At 40.5% G+C, this 17,660-nt stretch overlaps 1 protein-coding gene across 8 annotated transcripts in view; it reads right to left on the bottom strand.

Annotated features, from left to right (window-relative positions):
* Positions 1-17,660, bottom strand: part of cnot1 (CCR4-NOT transcription complex, subunit 1) — a 195,582-nt gene that overhangs the window by 91,987 nt on the left and 85,935 nt on the right. For 6 of the 8 annotated variants that reach the window (XM_041190966.1, XM_041190967.1, XM_041190972.1 and 3 more), the window contains 4 exons: positions 16,295-16,446; positions 7,891-8,041; positions 4,576-4,777; positions 301-444 (listed from right to left, as the gene is read on the bottom strand). In XM_041190966.1, coding sequence (XP_041046900.1) covers positions 301-444; positions 4,576-4,777; positions 7,891-8,041; positions 16,295-16,446 — 649 coding nt within the window. The remainder of the gene's footprint in view (positions 1-300; positions 445-4,575; positions 4,778-7,890; positions 8,042-16,294; positions 16,447-17,660) is intronic. The other 2 variants (XM_041190971.1, XM_041190973.1) reach the window with 1 other exon arrangement.

The following is a 17,660-nucleotide window of genomic DNA, read 5'->3' as shown; positions in this document are numbered from 1 at the left end:
ATGTGGGCATCACAGGCAATTCAAGCATTTATTGCTCGTTCCTATGATGAGATCAATCCGTGCAGCTTCTGATTCCAGTGTTACTAAAAATGTACTAGGATAACTAGTAATAGTATGTCAGAGCATATAAATAAAACTGTCAATACGCAAAACCACTTTGATTCATTGTCTAAGGAAATCTATTTTGAGCCCTGGTTGCATGTATCGCTCTGTGAAGACTAGTTATCTGAAAACCAAGGTGACAGAATAAGCTAGCTAGGCCACACTCTCACAACAGTCACAGACAACACAACCACTTACAAGGTTTCATCTTACTCTGCTGGAATGTCTGTGGGTTCAGTCCAGATGTGCTCATCTTTCGCTGTCCAAAGGGATCAGTGTTCACAGTTGGTAGTGCAAGTCCACCAGTTCCCATGCCAGTCAAACTCCCTGTACCCAAGCTACCTGTAGGTATAAAATCAAATAAGGTTTCCCATCAAAAAATGTTACAGCTTTTATCAGCCTATCCTTAGGCTCAGTCAGGAAGTTAACAAGGGTGCCACACTGTTCTTGTTGGTTTCACCATCAGAAGCAGTCCCATAATGCAGAATTCTCTTCACCTCCTCCTTTCCAGAACAATCCTTCTGGCTAGCACAACATTCTTCAAACTGACTGACTGGATGCTAGGTTCCAGAATACAGGACAGTCAACTGGCAAATGTATTTAAAGCAAGCCAAGCCTCAGCAGAACATTTCTCCACAGGGATAGTGAATCATGCACTGGTTTCACGTTCATCGTAGTAGTTTATGACAGAGACCGGGTGATCTTAGCCAGTCAATAGTTTTGGGTTTATTCTTTGGTGAGCCTGCTCGCTGATCTATGACATTCTTCAATTTTTTTCTCCCCTCAAGTGACTGCTGCAGAGTTAATGGATGTACAAAGGGATCTGGGTGTCCTCGTACACCAGTAAATGAAAGTAAATAGGCAGGTACAGCAAGAAATTAGGAAGGCAAATGTTATGGTGACCTTCACTGCAAGAGGATTTGAGTTCAGAAGTAGGGATGTCTTACTGCAGTTATACAGGGCCTTGATGAGACCACACCTGGAGTGCTGCATGCAGTTTTGGTCTCTTTACCTAAGAAAGGATATACTTGCCATACAGCAAGTGCAGCAAAGGTTCACTGGGATGATACTGGGGATAGCAAGACTGTTTATGAGGAGAGATTGGTTCAATTGGGCCTGTATTCACTAGAGTTTCGAAGAATGAGAGGGGATCTGATTGAAACATAAAATTCTAACAGGGCTGAACAGACTGGATGTAGGGAGGATATTTCCCCTGGTTGGGGAGTCTGGAACCAGGGGCCACGGTCTCAGGATACGGGGCAGGCCATTTAGGATCGGATTTCTTCACTCAGAGTGGTCAACCTGTGGAATTCTTTTTCCACAGAAGGCTATAGAAGCCGAGTCACTGAGTATATTAAAGAAAGAAATTGATAATTTTTTGGATATTAGGGGCATCAAGGAGTTTGGAGAGACAGCAGGAATATGGCATTGAGATAGAGGATCAGCCATGATCATGTTAAATTGCGGAACAGGTTCAAAAGGTCAAATGGCCTACTCCTGCTCCTAGTTTCTATGTTAAAGCTACACAGCATATCTTTCATTCCTACTTCCAAAAGAAACCCAGAATTTAAAGACCACATAAAAACTGGATTTAAAGTAGTAAGTGAACGCCTGGGGTCTGCTGGGTCAGTACATTTCCAAAAAAATAAACTCACTGGTCAATGAGAAGCACCCATCACTTGGGACTCTCTTGTGAACCAACATAGGACAGCAGCCTGTGAGGTTCCTGCAGGTAAAGGTTCCTTACAGATAAAGATTTATATTCACAGAGATGAGAAGGTGGATGTGGGCTTGGACGATGAAATGTGGAGGCTAAAAAATTTCTTTCATGTATCACTTTTAAAAGAGCAGCTTGATTGGATTACCTAAATGCCCCAATTCTGACAAATTTAATCTAGAACTATTGACTTGCTTACACAACAGCTGAATGAATAAAATACAAGTTCAAAGGTGGTGTTATGTCAAGTACTTAAAATTCCTCCAGTTATGATTATAAGGAGAACAAACCTGTCTTAAGTCCAATGCGCTAACTTTGATACAAAGGCTTCCATGTGTGACAGGCCCAGGTCCTGTCGCCGACAGCAAGACCGACATTTAACCAACTTCGACAATTGAACAGAGCTCTTTAGTGCACAGTAGTGTATTTTCCCATGATGTAAATTACTCCAAAGCATGCATTCCATACAGAAGTACCACTAAGGTGGGACAAAAATGCACTAAACGTCCTTCAGAGGACTGCATCATATGTTGCACATTTGCAAGGGGTGGGTTAATCATAGACTTTCAAATTTGTGTACTTGAGGTTTCATCAGATTTCAGTGTTTCTCTGCATTTTTGATTTCCAAGCACATTATCTCTGTTACTGCGTATTAATAAAAAATGATTTGTGCGAAAACAATAGTTTCTTTTTGGTAGCTCTCTGTCCTTCAGAAATTAGGATGGGGATCACGGAGTGCATCAATAGCTGCAAAGGGGTCTCATCACCAAAAACATCACAAAGCATTGGATTTAAAAAACATTGTCATCAAAAAAATCAAAGCAACACAAATTACTGAACACAACAGGTGAGTTAATACTGGGTGGACAAACAAGATGACCTAAACAGAGAGATGATGATCCAGAAAATAGTTAATATGTTAAAATATCAGGCTCTTACTAGGGGGTACATGAAAATGAAATTAGCATTGAATCTCTGCACATCACTTTAAATGAATGTGCATTTCTGAAAACAACCATTTAAATTATTTGTAAATTGAAGTTTTGCCTATTTTTTCTGTTTTGAAACTACCTTCAAAACATATAACTCTTTATCTAACTGAGCATGCAAATTTTAGAAACCTGCATTAAAATCAAGTCATTTCAGTGGTTTAAGACATTAGGAGGGGTGAATGGAAAGGAAAAGAATTAGCACTCTTATCCTTTCACTTGTAGAACCTGGGAACAAACAGACTGGACCAGGCTTGTCCAACCTTCTCTTGTCAGGGGGCCACGTTTCAATTTTTCCCACATTTGGAGGGGCTGATGAGCAAATTTCAGAAAGGTAAGGTTTGGCGCAACATTAAACATGAAATTCAAAAGGGCTGACGTATGATTGGGAACAACTTGCTGAGCAAAAACAACTCAACAGTAAATTGATAATTAAAAATGAGGAATAAATAGACAACCATTCAAGTTTGAAAGGGTGGGAGTGTGTGCGCCCAGCAAACTCCAAGTCTCAGGATGCGAGCTTGCTCACTTACTCTCACCCACTGAGATTGCCTGTTGGTGTGAGGGGGTAGGGGTGAACGAGATCCCTGCAACCAGGAGTGAGTCAGACACACACACTCCCCTCCCTATCACCACCCCCTCCCCCACCCCCGACAGACACGCAAGCACATGCGTCCCCTCAGCCCCCGGCCTCACACCTCCCCAAATGCCCTCTCACACCACCCCACCAACCCTCACCTCAATAGCGAGCCTATCAGCAGTAAACATGGGAGAAAAACAGATGTGATTGGAGAAGCAGGACCCTGAAGAAATCTTCAAACGCACTGAGCCGTCTTACTGTTTTATAATGATTGTTCCGGGGCCATGAGGGGCATTGCAGCCTGAAGGCCGCGGGTTGGACAAGCCTGGACATGATTGATGGAAGAGTCCTACATGTTACTGAGTTTAAGCAGCTTCCATCTAACTGTGATTGGGCCTGACACATACAAACCTGCCTGAAATACGTCACAATCTCACTCAACAAGGCAATAGTTGGAAAGAAAAATATTTTTTTAAAAATCACCACTGTAGCAAATCATGTTGGAACTGGTTTTGAGAGTTGCAGCTTCAAATGTGTGACCTATGTTTCTCTAGACTTGGAAGTGGCTTAATATGGATAATGCATGCTAAGTAGTACATAAAGGTACTGAGAATGTGACATTCTTATCAGCACAGAATCAATCAAGCAAAACTCAAGTTACTGAATTCAGCAGATAAGTTAATATTGGACAGAGAAACAAGTTGATCTGAACAGAGGGTAATGATGCACAAAGTAGTTCTTAATATGTTCAAAAATCAAGCCATTACTACATGGTACATGAAAATAAATCAGCTTGTAAAATTAGCTATTTCACCATATTTCTGCACCAAAATGCAGCTGAGCAGTTAGTGATTTAGGCATTGCATGATAGAACCCAGTGAAATACCTCAGCTCATGAATAAAGCCATTCTGAGGAAGTCCTCAAGGGTCGACCTTGGTAATGCCCTATATCTCCATCATGCATAAGGATCGCTAAACTTATAATACGTTGTACTGCAAAATGTTTAAAATGCTACTGCAACAGAACGTATCGCAACTTCACAACTCAGCCTGACATGTGAACCTAATTTACTTATTTAATAGAGTGGAAATAATTTTATAGGTTATCACTGTATTTGTATGCTTACATGGACAATTACATTTGACCACAGCAGGCTATCACACAAGCATTTTTGGGGTTGTCTAACCTGGGAGCTGAGAAGGAAGACCACCAATTCCACTGAAAGGAGTTGTCTGGTTTGGTGTAGAGAGTGGAGGAAAGGCTTTTGCTGGTGATTGAGGGGTGTTGAATGCAGAACTCAGGTTAGTAGTGAAACCCTGCATACTTGGAGTGAGAGATGCAGCTGATCCACCGATAGTCAACGAAGCCATGCCAGACAAAGGGTCAATCTACAAAAGAGAGGGTGAGGAGAGGAAGGGGGTGGGGTGGTGGTGGCGGTGAGGGGGAGGAAGGGGGAAATAAGAAAAACCTGCTTTAGAAGAAAGTTTATTAAAATTTAAACACATGCTTGGTTTAGCTTAAGCTACCAAAACCTTTGTTAAGATGAGTAATTTTGAGAAGTGTAAACAATGTACATTTGCCCACAGGGAGAGAATATTGAAGCATTACCTACGGTCTCTAAGTCAATTATCTCTTACCCACCCACTTCTCTCTCCCCTTCCCTACCAACCACCTAACCACTACAATTGCCCCAACCTGGTTAAGAAACGTCTTATCTTTATAAGAAATGGCAGCTTTAGCTTTACGCTACTGCTGGTACTGAGCACTGACTGCACTACGAGTAATAAGGTTCCAAGGAACTCACTCCCCAGATGAAGGAATACCGAAATGGAGAGTAGAGCAAGGAAGAGGAAAATAGTGAGAAGGCACTATCATTGAATTTGCATAATTATATCTGAGCAAAAAGGGGGGGGAAGGCTACTTGGCAACGCAAATGGATCCAGGTCCTCTGAAAGACAACCCCCATTAATTAAGAACATCTTAAATATATTCCGTATGTTTGAACCTAACATGTCTGTGCTGTCAGCTTTCATTATTGTTAATGGGTACACAAAAGTAGTCAATTCTACTCAAGAATCCTACCCAAAACTTAAACCTCTACCTTCTTCAAATGGTAACTTATTTCCACCACTGGCAGCAATTTCAATCTACCCCAAGCAGTTGGCTCCTTATTACGTATTAGAAGCTGGCTGTCGTCTGTAACATTGTCCAAATTGTGGCTGCTCACCTGTGATCTCTGAAAGTCAGCATCAGCAGTCTATCTGGCCATGACGAAAGAAAGGTATCACAACTGACCCAATCCTGTCCTCACTCATTGTCTACACAAGTATTTCCAGCAGGGCTTAAAAGACTAGGAACATAAACCCTGGCCACCTTCTCATCCCGAACCCAGGAGTTGCGAGGCAGATTCAGATTGATGTGCCTGTATCACCTCAAGATACATATCACATCAAGAGATTAACCAACAGTACAAACTGGGGTGTATCTGTGGGTTTTTGGATTCAGGTTCTGAAAGGAAAACCCACAACAAGCAATTTTTTTTTTTTGTATTCTCTCTTGGTTGCCACTTGAAGCAAAGATTTTCAGAGCTCGAGCAAGTGTTTTTTTCGTTCTTTCTACAAGCCTCTCCTACCATCTGTCTTCTCAGCTTTGCATGTCTTTCTTTCCTTTTAGATATCTAAACATTCATCTCAAAGCCCAGAGAGACTGGGAGCTAGATGTGGGGCTTCAACAGATTCCTTACAACAAAAATGACCTCACTGGTCCATCATGAGTTCGAAGGAAAATGAGGCCAGGATGGGCACCTCTACCCTGCACCGAATTGGCTATCTTGCCCAGATTCCACTGGATTAGAAGCCCCAACCATAAATCATACAAGGGACGGTGGTGATGCATGATGGAGGAAAGGCAAAAACTATACAACAAGCACGCTTTGGAAAGAAACTAGAAGTACATCTATAATTGGTAGACAGGGTTTCCTGGAACTTTCACATCAAATCCAGAATGTAGACTTGACGGGGACTGGCATGTCAGACTATTAAACATGCAGGTCAAGGGGAAGGTTCAGGACCTCTATGCCCAATGGAATTCAGTTGTTTACTTTGTGGGGAGGGGGGTGAGGTGAGAGGCACAGGAAACTGAAGGTGTGGTGTACAGCAATGGTATTTATTAATAGAGATGAGATCCCTGCATCAAATGGGGAAATCAATTGCATCACACCCTCATGCAGATTCAAGTCAGGACTGTGATGGAACACTCCACACTTGCCTGGATGAGTCCAGCTCCAACAACACTCAAGAAGCTCAACACCATCCAGGAGAAAGCAGCCCACTTGATTGGCACCCCATTCACAAACGTTCATTCCCTCCACTGTTGACACACATTGGCAGCAGTGCGTACCGTCTACAAGATGCAATGCAGGAACTCACCAAGGCTCCTTAGACAGCACCTTCCAAACCCACAACCATTACTATCTAGAGGTACAAGGGCAGCAAATGCATGGGAACACCACCACCTGGAAGATCCCCATAAAGCCATTCACCATCCTGACTTGGAAATATATCGCTGTTCCTTCACTGTCGCTGAGTCAAAATCCTGGAATTCCCTCCCTAACAGCACTGTGGGTGTACCTAGACTACATGAATTGCAGTGGTTCACGATGACACCTCAACACCTTCTTCTCAAGGGCAATTACGGAGGAGCAATAAATGCTGGCCTTGCCAGCGATGCCCACATCCCATGAATTAAATAATATCAGAACTATGAAATTTATCAAGTGGATGGGAGTCATTAACTTTAACACTGAAGTCAGAGGCTGACAATTGCATTTGTAGTCATGTGTTTATCATAGACCCTTCCTTCCTTCACATACATTGCCTAACCCGAGTGTTTCCAAAGTTCCTGTTTTTATTTCGGAATGAGCATCTATGGCATTTCTCTCAGTTTTTTTCCTTTTTAAAGCAGAATTTAGAAAGCGCTGCCTGCTGATGCATAGAGCTGAAATGCAAAGTGTCTTGGAAAATTCTTCAACGTTAGAAGGTGCCATATGAATACTTGCTGAATATACAGTGGGATGGACAAGTGGGTTAGTAATAAGGCTGTAAACTCATGATAGAAGTCACCACATTCAAGTATAATTGCTTAATTGATGTTATATGAACTTTGTGATTAAAATCCTTATTTAAGATCTGCAGAGTATAAAGTACAACTTTGACTTGAAGACCCCTCAGTTTCACGTCAAATATAAATTCCCACTTTAGAACAGAAAATCTCAGAATAAGGTCAGCCATTTTGCAACAAAATGAAAATTGAACCTGATATTTGTACCACATTAAATTACAAATAAGCACATGTTGTAATTTGAGCTTTTTAAAAAATATAATAGTTTTCACAATCTTTTATCAGTCTACTTGCAAACACAAAATCATAACTTTTCATTAATTTGCTCTTTACATATTTCCTAAAGGAGGAAAATAATTTTGCTCCACTTAACTATTTGTACCTGTACAGGTGACATGGTTTCTATACTGCTGGTACTAGGTGCACGGACCTTGGGCATTACTCCAGGAGGTGGCTGACGGGCTTTATTCATGACATTGCCACAGTTGGCCACCATTGTAAGAATGGTCTCTGACAACTCCTGTGAAACACTCCTATTAGGAAAATAAAATACAACATTATAATAACATTCAACAATCACCCAACAACAGAAGCAGAGTTATGTGATGTCCCCAAGGATCAAGCCTTCCTTACAATTTCTGTTAGATCATTTTTGTCGAGACAAAAGAACATACTCAACAGTTACTAGGTTATAGAAGCTACGATTAAGTGACATATCTACAAAAACATTTCTACTGAAAGCCAGTGAAAGGGTAAGTTCAAGCAACAATATAGCCAAATCTAAAGCTAATTCTTTCCTACTGTTAAAAAGAAGCTTGCTGAGGTGCACTACATGTTATTTCAGCCAAAGACTGCCGGGTTTGTTAATTGTGCAAAGTAAATCTAACCTTGATTAGCAATAAAGCACTTTTAAACAGCTTATAAATCTGAGTTGTGCATCCAATTAGGTTTACATTGTGAAAATGTGAACCATGTAACAATGCAGTATTCATTCAACAATGTATCCAAACACTGTTAAAACAGCTGGAATGGGACTCAACATTCCATCAAAGAGGACACACTTGCATTTACTGCTCACTAATTCTCCCTCATCTTAACCTGTTGCAGAATATGCACTCCAACAGGAAAATCATCTGAAGATGCTGTTTAAGCCAATCTCCTCAACATATGAACCATAATGCAAGCTGCTTTTATAAAGCATTCAGGGTTTTGCTGTCAGCAAACTGCATTGCTTTTTTTTTTAGGTCATTTGATGAATAACCCAGTACAGCTACAAAAGGCAACAGTGTGCTGCTAGAAACATTTCATCACAAATAAAAATCCGTTTCAGCATCATAATGCCTAAAGGCAGGTGACATTTTGCAGAGCTTCATGTGGTTGAACACAAATTTTAACAACATTAGCAATTCAAACTACTGAATACGTTTTCATACTCAATACAGAAATAAGTGCCAAATCACTCAATAGCTTAATTCAATTTATATGGAAAATATGTACTTACAAATTCTTTTAACAGTTTATATTTTTTAGTACAGTAATTTCTCTGGTGCATTAATACAGTAACTTCTTACTCTACAGCCCACACAAAGGCCATTTAGTAGTGAGGAGCACATGAAAAGGGCCATTGCCATGTCACAGGCAGCAGCACATAAGAGATTTCCTTTTGCAGGTTCTCAATGGGTCTATACTGATTACAGTTTAGATGAATGAGAAGTGATCGGATTGAAACAAAATCCTGAGGGGGCTTGTCAAGGTAGATGCTGAGAAGATGTTGCCCTCGTGGGGGAATCTACTGGGGCAATTTAAATTTAAAAATAAAGTTTAAAAATAAGGGGTCTCCTATTTGACAACCATGAGGAGAAATTTCTTCCGACAATGAGTTATTAGACATGGGAATTCTCTTCCCCAGAGACCAGTGGAAGTTGGGTCATTGAATATATTCAAGGCCAAGTTAAACAGATTTTTGATGTACAAGGGAGTCCAGGGTTATGTGGTAAAGGCAGAAAAGTGGAGTAGCCACAGTCTGATCAGCCAGCTGAATAGTGGAGCAGGTTCGAGGGGCTGAATGATCTACGCCTGCGCCTGTTTCTTATGATCTTATGCCCATGAATGATGGACAATTGTTTTTATTATGTATATGGGAGACATTGCACCCTGATAGCATTGGGCAGAGGGTCCTCATGTCTTGGTAGCATGACAGGGTTTGGCACTGTTGGGAGGATATAACAAGGAATTAGGCAATTGGTGTTCAGCAGGGGTCTGTTCTTGGGCCTCAGCTTTTCATCCCTGTAAATCAATGGCTTAAATTAATAGCAAATTGAAAGAAAAACATACAATGTGGCAAAGATTAGTGGTAAGCCAGAGGATTGGAAAGTTTTAAAAACCCAACAAAAGATGACTTAAAAAATGAGGGAGAAAATAAACTTTGAGGGTAACCTAGCAGGTAATATAAAAATGGACAGTTGGAACTTCTTTAAATATATAAAAAGGAAGAGAGGGGCCAAAGTGAACATAGGTTCCTTAGAGAATGAGGCTGGGGAAATAATAATGGGGAACCAGGAAATGGCAGAGGATTCAAATAAATACTTTGCATCAGTCTTCATGGTAGAAGACACCAACAGCATTCCAAAAATGCTAAATAATCAAGGGGAAAAGGAGAGGGAAGCAAATAAATACAACATTTATCATTAGAGGAAAAGTGCTAGGGAAACTAATGGGACTAAAGGCCGGACCTGATGGGTCGAATCCCTGGATATTAAAAAGGAAATAGCTACACACATAGTGGATGCATTGGTAGTAATCTTCCAAGAATCCTTAGATTCTGGAAAAGTCCCAGAGGATTAGAAAACTGCCAATGTATTCAAAAAGGGAGGGAGACAAAAACAGCCAACTATAGGGCAATTGCTTAACACTGGTCATTGGGAAAATGTTAGAGTCTATTGTAAAGAATGTAATAGAAGAGCATTTAGAATTGCATAATAAGCAGAGTCAGCATGGCTTCATGAAGAGGAAATCATGCCTGACAAATTTATTAGAATACTTTGAGGAGGTAACAAGCAGGATAGATAAAGGAGAACCAGTAGATGTAATAAATTTGGATTTCCAAAAGGTGCGAGAAAAGGTACCGCACATAAGGCTACCTAATAAGATATGGGCTCTTGGTATTGGAGGTAGAAAATTAGCATAGGCAGAGGATGGGTTAACTTATAGAAGACAGAGTTGGGTTAAGGGGGGCATTTTCAGGATGGCAACTTGTAACCAGTGGAGTGCCACAGGGATCAGTGCTGGGGTCACAGTTATTTACAATATATATTAATGGCTCAGATGAGGGAAGTGAACGTACTATTGCCAAGTTTGCAGATGACACAAAGGTAGGTGGGAAGGCAGGTGGTGAGGATGACACAAAGAGTCTGCAGGGCAATATAGAAAGGTAAAGTGAGGGGGCAAAAATGTGGCAGATGGAATATAATGTGGGAAAATGTGAGGTTATACACTTTGGCAGGAAGAATAGAGGAGTTGAATATTATTTAAATGGTGAAAGGTTGCAGAAAGCTGCAGCAAAGAGGGATTTGGGGGTCCTTGTGCATGAATCACAAAAAGCTAGCATACAAGTTCAGCAGGTAATAAGGAAGGCAAATGGAATGTTGCCCTTTACTTCAAAGGGAATGGAGTATAAAAATAGGGAAATCTTGCCAAACTATACAAGGCACTAGTTAGACCACACCTAGTATACTGTAAACAGTTTTGCTCCCCTTATCTAAGGAAAGAGAGGCAGTCCAGAGAAGATTCACTAGGCTAATCCCAGGTATGGAGGGATTCTCTTATGAGGAGAGGTTGAGTAGGAGTTTAGAAGAGTTGAAGTTTAGAAGAATGAGGGGGTGACCCTATTGAAACATATAAGATTCTTAGGGGGCTTGACAGGGTAGATGCTGAGAGGTTGTTTCCCCTTGTGGGACAGTCTAGCAGCAGAGGGCATAATCTCAGAGTAAGGGGTCGCCTATTTAAGACAGCGATGAGGGGGGATTTCTCTGTCTTTGCTGAAGAGAACAGTACCTATTCCCTTATGCCACCCCTTATTACTACTACATTTCTCTTTTCTCCCCCCACTTGAATGGCACTCTGTACCACGGTGCTGTGGTCAGTTCTGTGCCCTCGTCCACACCAGGGGCAAGAACCTCGTACCTATTGGGCAAGGGCACTGGTTGAGGCTCCTCCAAAGCTAAGTTCTGGATCTCCATACCTGCCTCACTCACAGTCACACCCTCCTGTCCCTGCCCATGGTCCAAATTTGATGTAATTAATCTGAGGGGTGTGACTATCTCCTTAAACAGTGTCCAGGAATTCTCCCCCTCCCTAATGTGTCGCAGTGTCTGCAGCTCAGACTCCAACTCATCAACTCTGAGCTGAAGTTCCTCAAGCAGCCAACACTTGCTGCAGATGTGGCCACCATGGATCGCACTGGCGTCCACCAGCTCTCACATGCTACAGCTGGAACACACTACCTGCCCAGCCCTCTCTATTCCAATAAATTAATAAATTTGGATGTTAAATATTTTAAAAGCGAATGTCTTAACTGTACTCTTCAGCTGTAAAATGTTTCCTGATTGAAGCCACTTGGCTAATCAAAAGAGACATGGAAGAGATACCCTGGCCCTCCTCGCTATTTTAAACTGAACTCCTGGCTCTCCTTGCTGTTTTAAAGAGAAAGGTCGAGGCATCGGAACAGTTTGGCAATGTGGGTAAGGACAAGCAGAATGGGACAGGAAGGGACAGAGAGTTTAACAAAAATTATAAATTGAAATTAAAAGGTTCCTAAGATAGATGAGCTAGTGGCACAAATAGAGGTAAATGATTTAAGTCCAATCGCTATTACAGAAATATGATTATAAGGTGGTCAAGGTTGGGAAATAAATATTCCAGGGTACACAATATTTCAGAAAGACAGACATAATGGCAAAGGAGGTGGGGTAACCCTGATAGTAAAGGGTGACACAAGGACATTAGTGAGAATGTATCCACCCTCAGAAAATCAGCAAGTTGAATCAGTGTGGGTGGAAACCACGATTAGCAAGTGTCAGAAAACATTGATGGAGCAGTTTCCAGACATAGTAATTATACCATTGGACAGAGCTTTAATCAAGAAATTATTGGAGCCTGTAACAAAGATATTGCAATAATTATGGAGGTTTTAATCTATAGACTGGGACAATCAAATTGGCATGAGTTGTATAGAAGATAAGTATGCAGAAAGTTTTTGGGACAGTTTCTTGGAGCAATGCATTGTGGCACTGACCAGGGACAAAGCTATCTTAGATCTAATATTGTGTAATGAAGCAAGGTTAATTAGTAATGTCAGATCCACTGGGAAATAGTGATCATAATACCATCGACCTCCATGTTAAATTTGAAAGTGACATATTCCAATCACAAACAAGAATCTTAAACAAAGAATTACACAGGTATGAGGGGAGAACTGGCTCAGGTTAATTGGATAAATAGACTAAAAGGTATGGAGGTAAATGAACAGTGGGAAACATTTAAACAAACAATTCAAAATCTTCAAACAAAAATAGATTCCATTCAGAAACAAAAACTCAGTAAGAAAAGCTCATACGTGGCTTGCTCAGGAAGTTAACGATAGTATTAGATTAAAAGAAGAGGCTTACAATGTTGCAAAAAAAACAGTAGGAAGTCTGAGGATTGGGAGTGTTTTAGAAACCAGCAAAGGGCCACCAAAACGTTGATGAAAAGGGAAAATAACAATAGGAGAGTAAACAAGTCAGAAATATGAAAATAGATTCTAAGAGCTTTTAAAAAGTATATAAAAACGAAGAGAGTTGCTGAAGTAGATATTGGTCCCTTAGAAGCAGAGACAGGAGAAATTATCATGGGGAATAAGGAAATGGCAAAGGCACTGAACAAATATTTTGTGTGTCTTCACAGTAGAAAACACAAGTTTCATACCGGAAATAGATGGTAACCTATGGGCTAAAAAGAGGGAGGAAATTAAGGAAATTAATATCAGCAGAGAAAAAGTATTGGAGAAACCTAAGGGGCTATAATCTGACAAATCCCCAAGACCTGATGGTCTACATCCTAGGGTTCTAAAAGAGACAGCTGCAGGGATAGTAGATGTGCTAGCTATGATTTTCCACATTTCCTTCTATTTCAGAAGTGTCTCATCAGATTGGAAGTTGGCAAATGTTGCGCTGCTTTTCGAGAAAGGAAGGAGAGAGAAAACAGTGAACTACAGGCCAGTTAGCCTAGCATCAATTTTTGGGAAAATGCTGGAATCTATTATTAAATAAGTTTTAACAATGGAACTTAGAAAAGCACAGAACAAGTCAACATGGTTCTATTAAAGGGAAATCCTGTTTGACAAATTTTTGAGTTTTTTGAGGTTGTAACTAGTAGGGTAGATGAAAGGGAACCAGTAGATATCGTATAGCTGGATTTTCAAAAGGTGTTTGATAAGGTGCCACACGAAAGGCTAAGAGATGAGATAATAGCTCACGGAGCTGGGTGTAATATCTTGGCATGGAAGGAGGATTGGTTAATGGATACAAAGTAGAGAGTGGGCATAAACAGGGCTTTTTCAAGTTGGCAGGCATGGAATAGTGGAGTGCTACAATGATCAATGCTGTGGCCTCAGCTAGTTACAATCTATATTAATTACTTAGATGAAGAGGCAAGGACTAATGTATCTAAGTTTGCTGATGATACTAAACTAGGTAGAAAAACAAACTGTGGAGAGGACACAGAGAGGCTGCAAAGAGACATAGACAAGTGAGTGAACAACAAGGTGGCAATGGACATATTGTGGGCAAGTGTGAGCTTATTCACTTTGGTCCTAAGAATAGAAAAGCAGAATTTTTTTTTAAAAAGGTCTGAAACTTAGAACTGTCAATGTTCAAAGAGACTTGGATGTGCTTGTACAAGGAATACTGAAAGTTTGCATGCTGGTGCAGCATGCAATTAGGAAAGGAAATGGCATGTTGGCCTTCATTGCAAGGGGACTGGAGTGCAAGAATAAAGAAATCTTGCTATAGGGTTTTAATGAGACCACACCTGGAACAGTGTGTGCAGTTTTGGTCTCCATATTTAAGAAAGGATAGACTTGCATTGGAGGCGGCACAATAAAAATTCACTAAATTGGTCCCTGGGATGAGGGGGTTGTCCTATGATGAGATGTCAAATAAATTGGCTTCTGTCCTCTGGAGTTTAGAAGAATGAGAGGTGATCTCATTGAAACCTACAGAATTCTGAAGGGGCTTGATAGGATGGTCAGAGAAATTGTTTCTGCTGGTCAGAGAATCTAAAACACGGGGGCACAGTCTCAGGATAAGGGCATAATCATTTAGGACTAAAATGAGGAGAAATTTCTTCACTCAAAGAGTGGTGAATTTTAGGAATTCTCTACCCCAAAGTGGATGCTCCATTGTTGAACACATTTAAGGCTGGGATCAACAGATTTTTGGTCTCTCGGGGAATCAAAGGTAGGGGGAGCAGGCAAGAAAATGGAGTTGAAGCCCAAGATCAGCCATGATCGTACTGAATGGTGGAGCAGGCTTAACAGGCCAGGTGGTCTATGACAGCTTTTATTTCTTATGGAAAAAGTGTGGCTTATGTAGTTTAGCGTAGAGGGATCCATCAGAATACAAAGAAACTATTTCCTCTGTTCCATTTGAGAGGTGCTTAGCACTTAACACAATTAAAATGCCATCCTGCATACAGATCAGAAAAGCTCAAAGAAATTGCATTATAATGTGTTTATAGGTAGCATATGATCTCTTATTTTGGTTTCAATTGAAAGAGGGTTGAAGATGAATTTTTAGAATATGTTTTCCCCTTATTGGCCCAGGGTTTTTTCCCTTCCAGAAGATTACATAGCTGAAAAGGTGATTGAGGGGGAAGGAAAGTGTTTTGCCATGATGGTCCAACCACAGTAGTGTGGTGCAGACTTGACAGACCAGCTGTTCTTTCACTCCCCAACAATTTCATATGTTCAGGTGGGGAATCATGAAAAAAGGGGTGTAACCTTAAAATTAGAGGCAGGTCATTTAGAAATGAAATTAGGGAGCGCTTTTCCCATAAGGGGTACGGGAATCAAGAATTTTCTATTCTACCCCCAAGGGGCTATGGTAGTTGTATTTTTCCAACACAGAGATCAAAATATTTTTGTTGGGCGACAGTCTCAAGGGATATGGATCAATGGAGTTGAGGTATAGATCAGACAGAAAAACAGAACTGGTTTCAGCAGTTGAATTGCCAACCCAAGTTCTGTTTTTTCTGTGAGTTTTTAAAGAAAGAAGGTAAAGAGCATGCTGACACCCTGATCCTTGGGTATGTTACATGCAACCCTTCCCCAAACGTTTTTCTGAAGTATTTTAAACCAATTACAAATAACACAAGTAAGCCTAATGAAAGATTTAACAGGAAGAGTACTGGAAAGATCAATACCTTTTTTTGCTGTGCTTTGTTGCTCAGGGTTAGTGTTATGCACTATATTCTATGTGTATTTTATATATATATATATATATATATATATATATATACACACATACACACACATATTATATATGTTCTATATTACAGCAGCAATAAAACAAAGAAATTGGAAATGAAAAAGAACAAGCAGCAAGTGCACAATCACAACTCAATGGTACCAAACTATATAGGTACATACTTATGTTTCAGCATTCTCTTGTCATCAAGATAGTTCCTAGAGGGCAGCACCGCACAATAAAACAGTAATGCAGGTTATGAGATTTACTGGAAATTCTTACCCTGCACAGGCTTGTAAGCAAGCCAACATGGTAGCTAGTGTCTCTGGAGGGAGCTGAGCACTCTTGGGCTGTTCTTTTTCTGGGGCCAGTCCACCCATAATGGAAGGACACCGTCTCTTTAGGAACGTCACACATGCTTGGATAAACGGTTCCTGTCAAAACACAGTTATAAGTTATCACCCTCTTCTGTCTCCAACCCCTCTCCACTGCGCATGTACGTAACACCTTATGACTCGCAGAAACAATCCAAAGAGTTTCAAATATACTGAATTACTAAGTACAGTTATCTGTTTTAATGCATATCTTTTCATTGGTAACCTTGACAATTGTTTACAGCCATACACTTTTTTTTATTCATTGGATGTGGGCATCACTGGCTAATTGCCCTTGTTCAGAGTCTGGAGTCAAATGGCATTTTGAACCAGATGGGTTTTTACAACAATTGTTTCACGGTCATCATTAGGCTTTTAATTCCAGACTTTCATTGAATTCAAATTCCACCATCTGCCGTGGCAGGATTTTAACCTGGGTCCCCAGAGCATTACTCTGGATCTCTGGATTACTGGTCCAGCAACAATACCATTACACCATCGCCTCCCTCAACTCACTTTTGCAAGTTGTCCATGTGCCATCAGATCCCAAATGCTGCTTTTAATCCAGTTATCAGCTATATACAAAAGTCCAGAGCGATAACTCTTGTATGCCATTTCAACTTTGACAGGTGGAAAATGGCAGATTAAAGGACTCAATATGAACCCCTTGTCTCAAACTGGTACTTGGATTAACAGCAGCATTGGCTAAAACTTGGGAGTAATAATTGTTGCTGACTATGATTTCAGGATTACCCATGGAAGAGCATATATTAGAAGTCTGTAAATACCATTCAAATCTTGGATGCATTCTTGTTAACCCAACAAGTAATTCTGGATATTTGTTTTTTTTTTGTTGCAGAGATGCCATCCCATTCAAGTTACTGAATTTTTTGTTCTGGAGTCACAGTACAGAAATATTCTAAAACACTAACTGCCTTATTTAGACTTATGCTGCCTCTAGCCAATCTAGAACCAATGAAGAATACTGGAAACTTTAAATCCATACTAAATGCTAATTATCTTGCGTTCAACTAAAAGCATAAAATGTCAATAAGTTGTTTTAACTAATTATTCAATAAAGGTCTATACAACTTCTATTCCCTCACTGTGCTAACCATATAATCCCACTTGCTTTTATGACAGCCAACCACAGGATCATAGCTTGCAAATTATATCCCACTTGTATCTCCACATCACAACCCCAACAAGAACTTGTATTCAATGCAGAGCCCTCGGCACTCTTCCACAAAGGTAGACTGATTTCCTGATTGCAA

Source organism: Carcharodon carcharias, chromosome 7 (genome assembly GCF_017639515.1).
Source record: "Carcharodon carcharias isolate sCarCar2 chromosome 7, sCarCar2.pri, whole genome shotgun sequence".
Taxonomy (NCBI): Eukaryota; Metazoa; Chordata; class Chondrichthyes; order Lamniformes; family Lamnidae; genus Carcharodon; species Carcharodon carcharias.
This window is presented reverse-complemented; position numbering and strand designations above follow the sequence as displayed.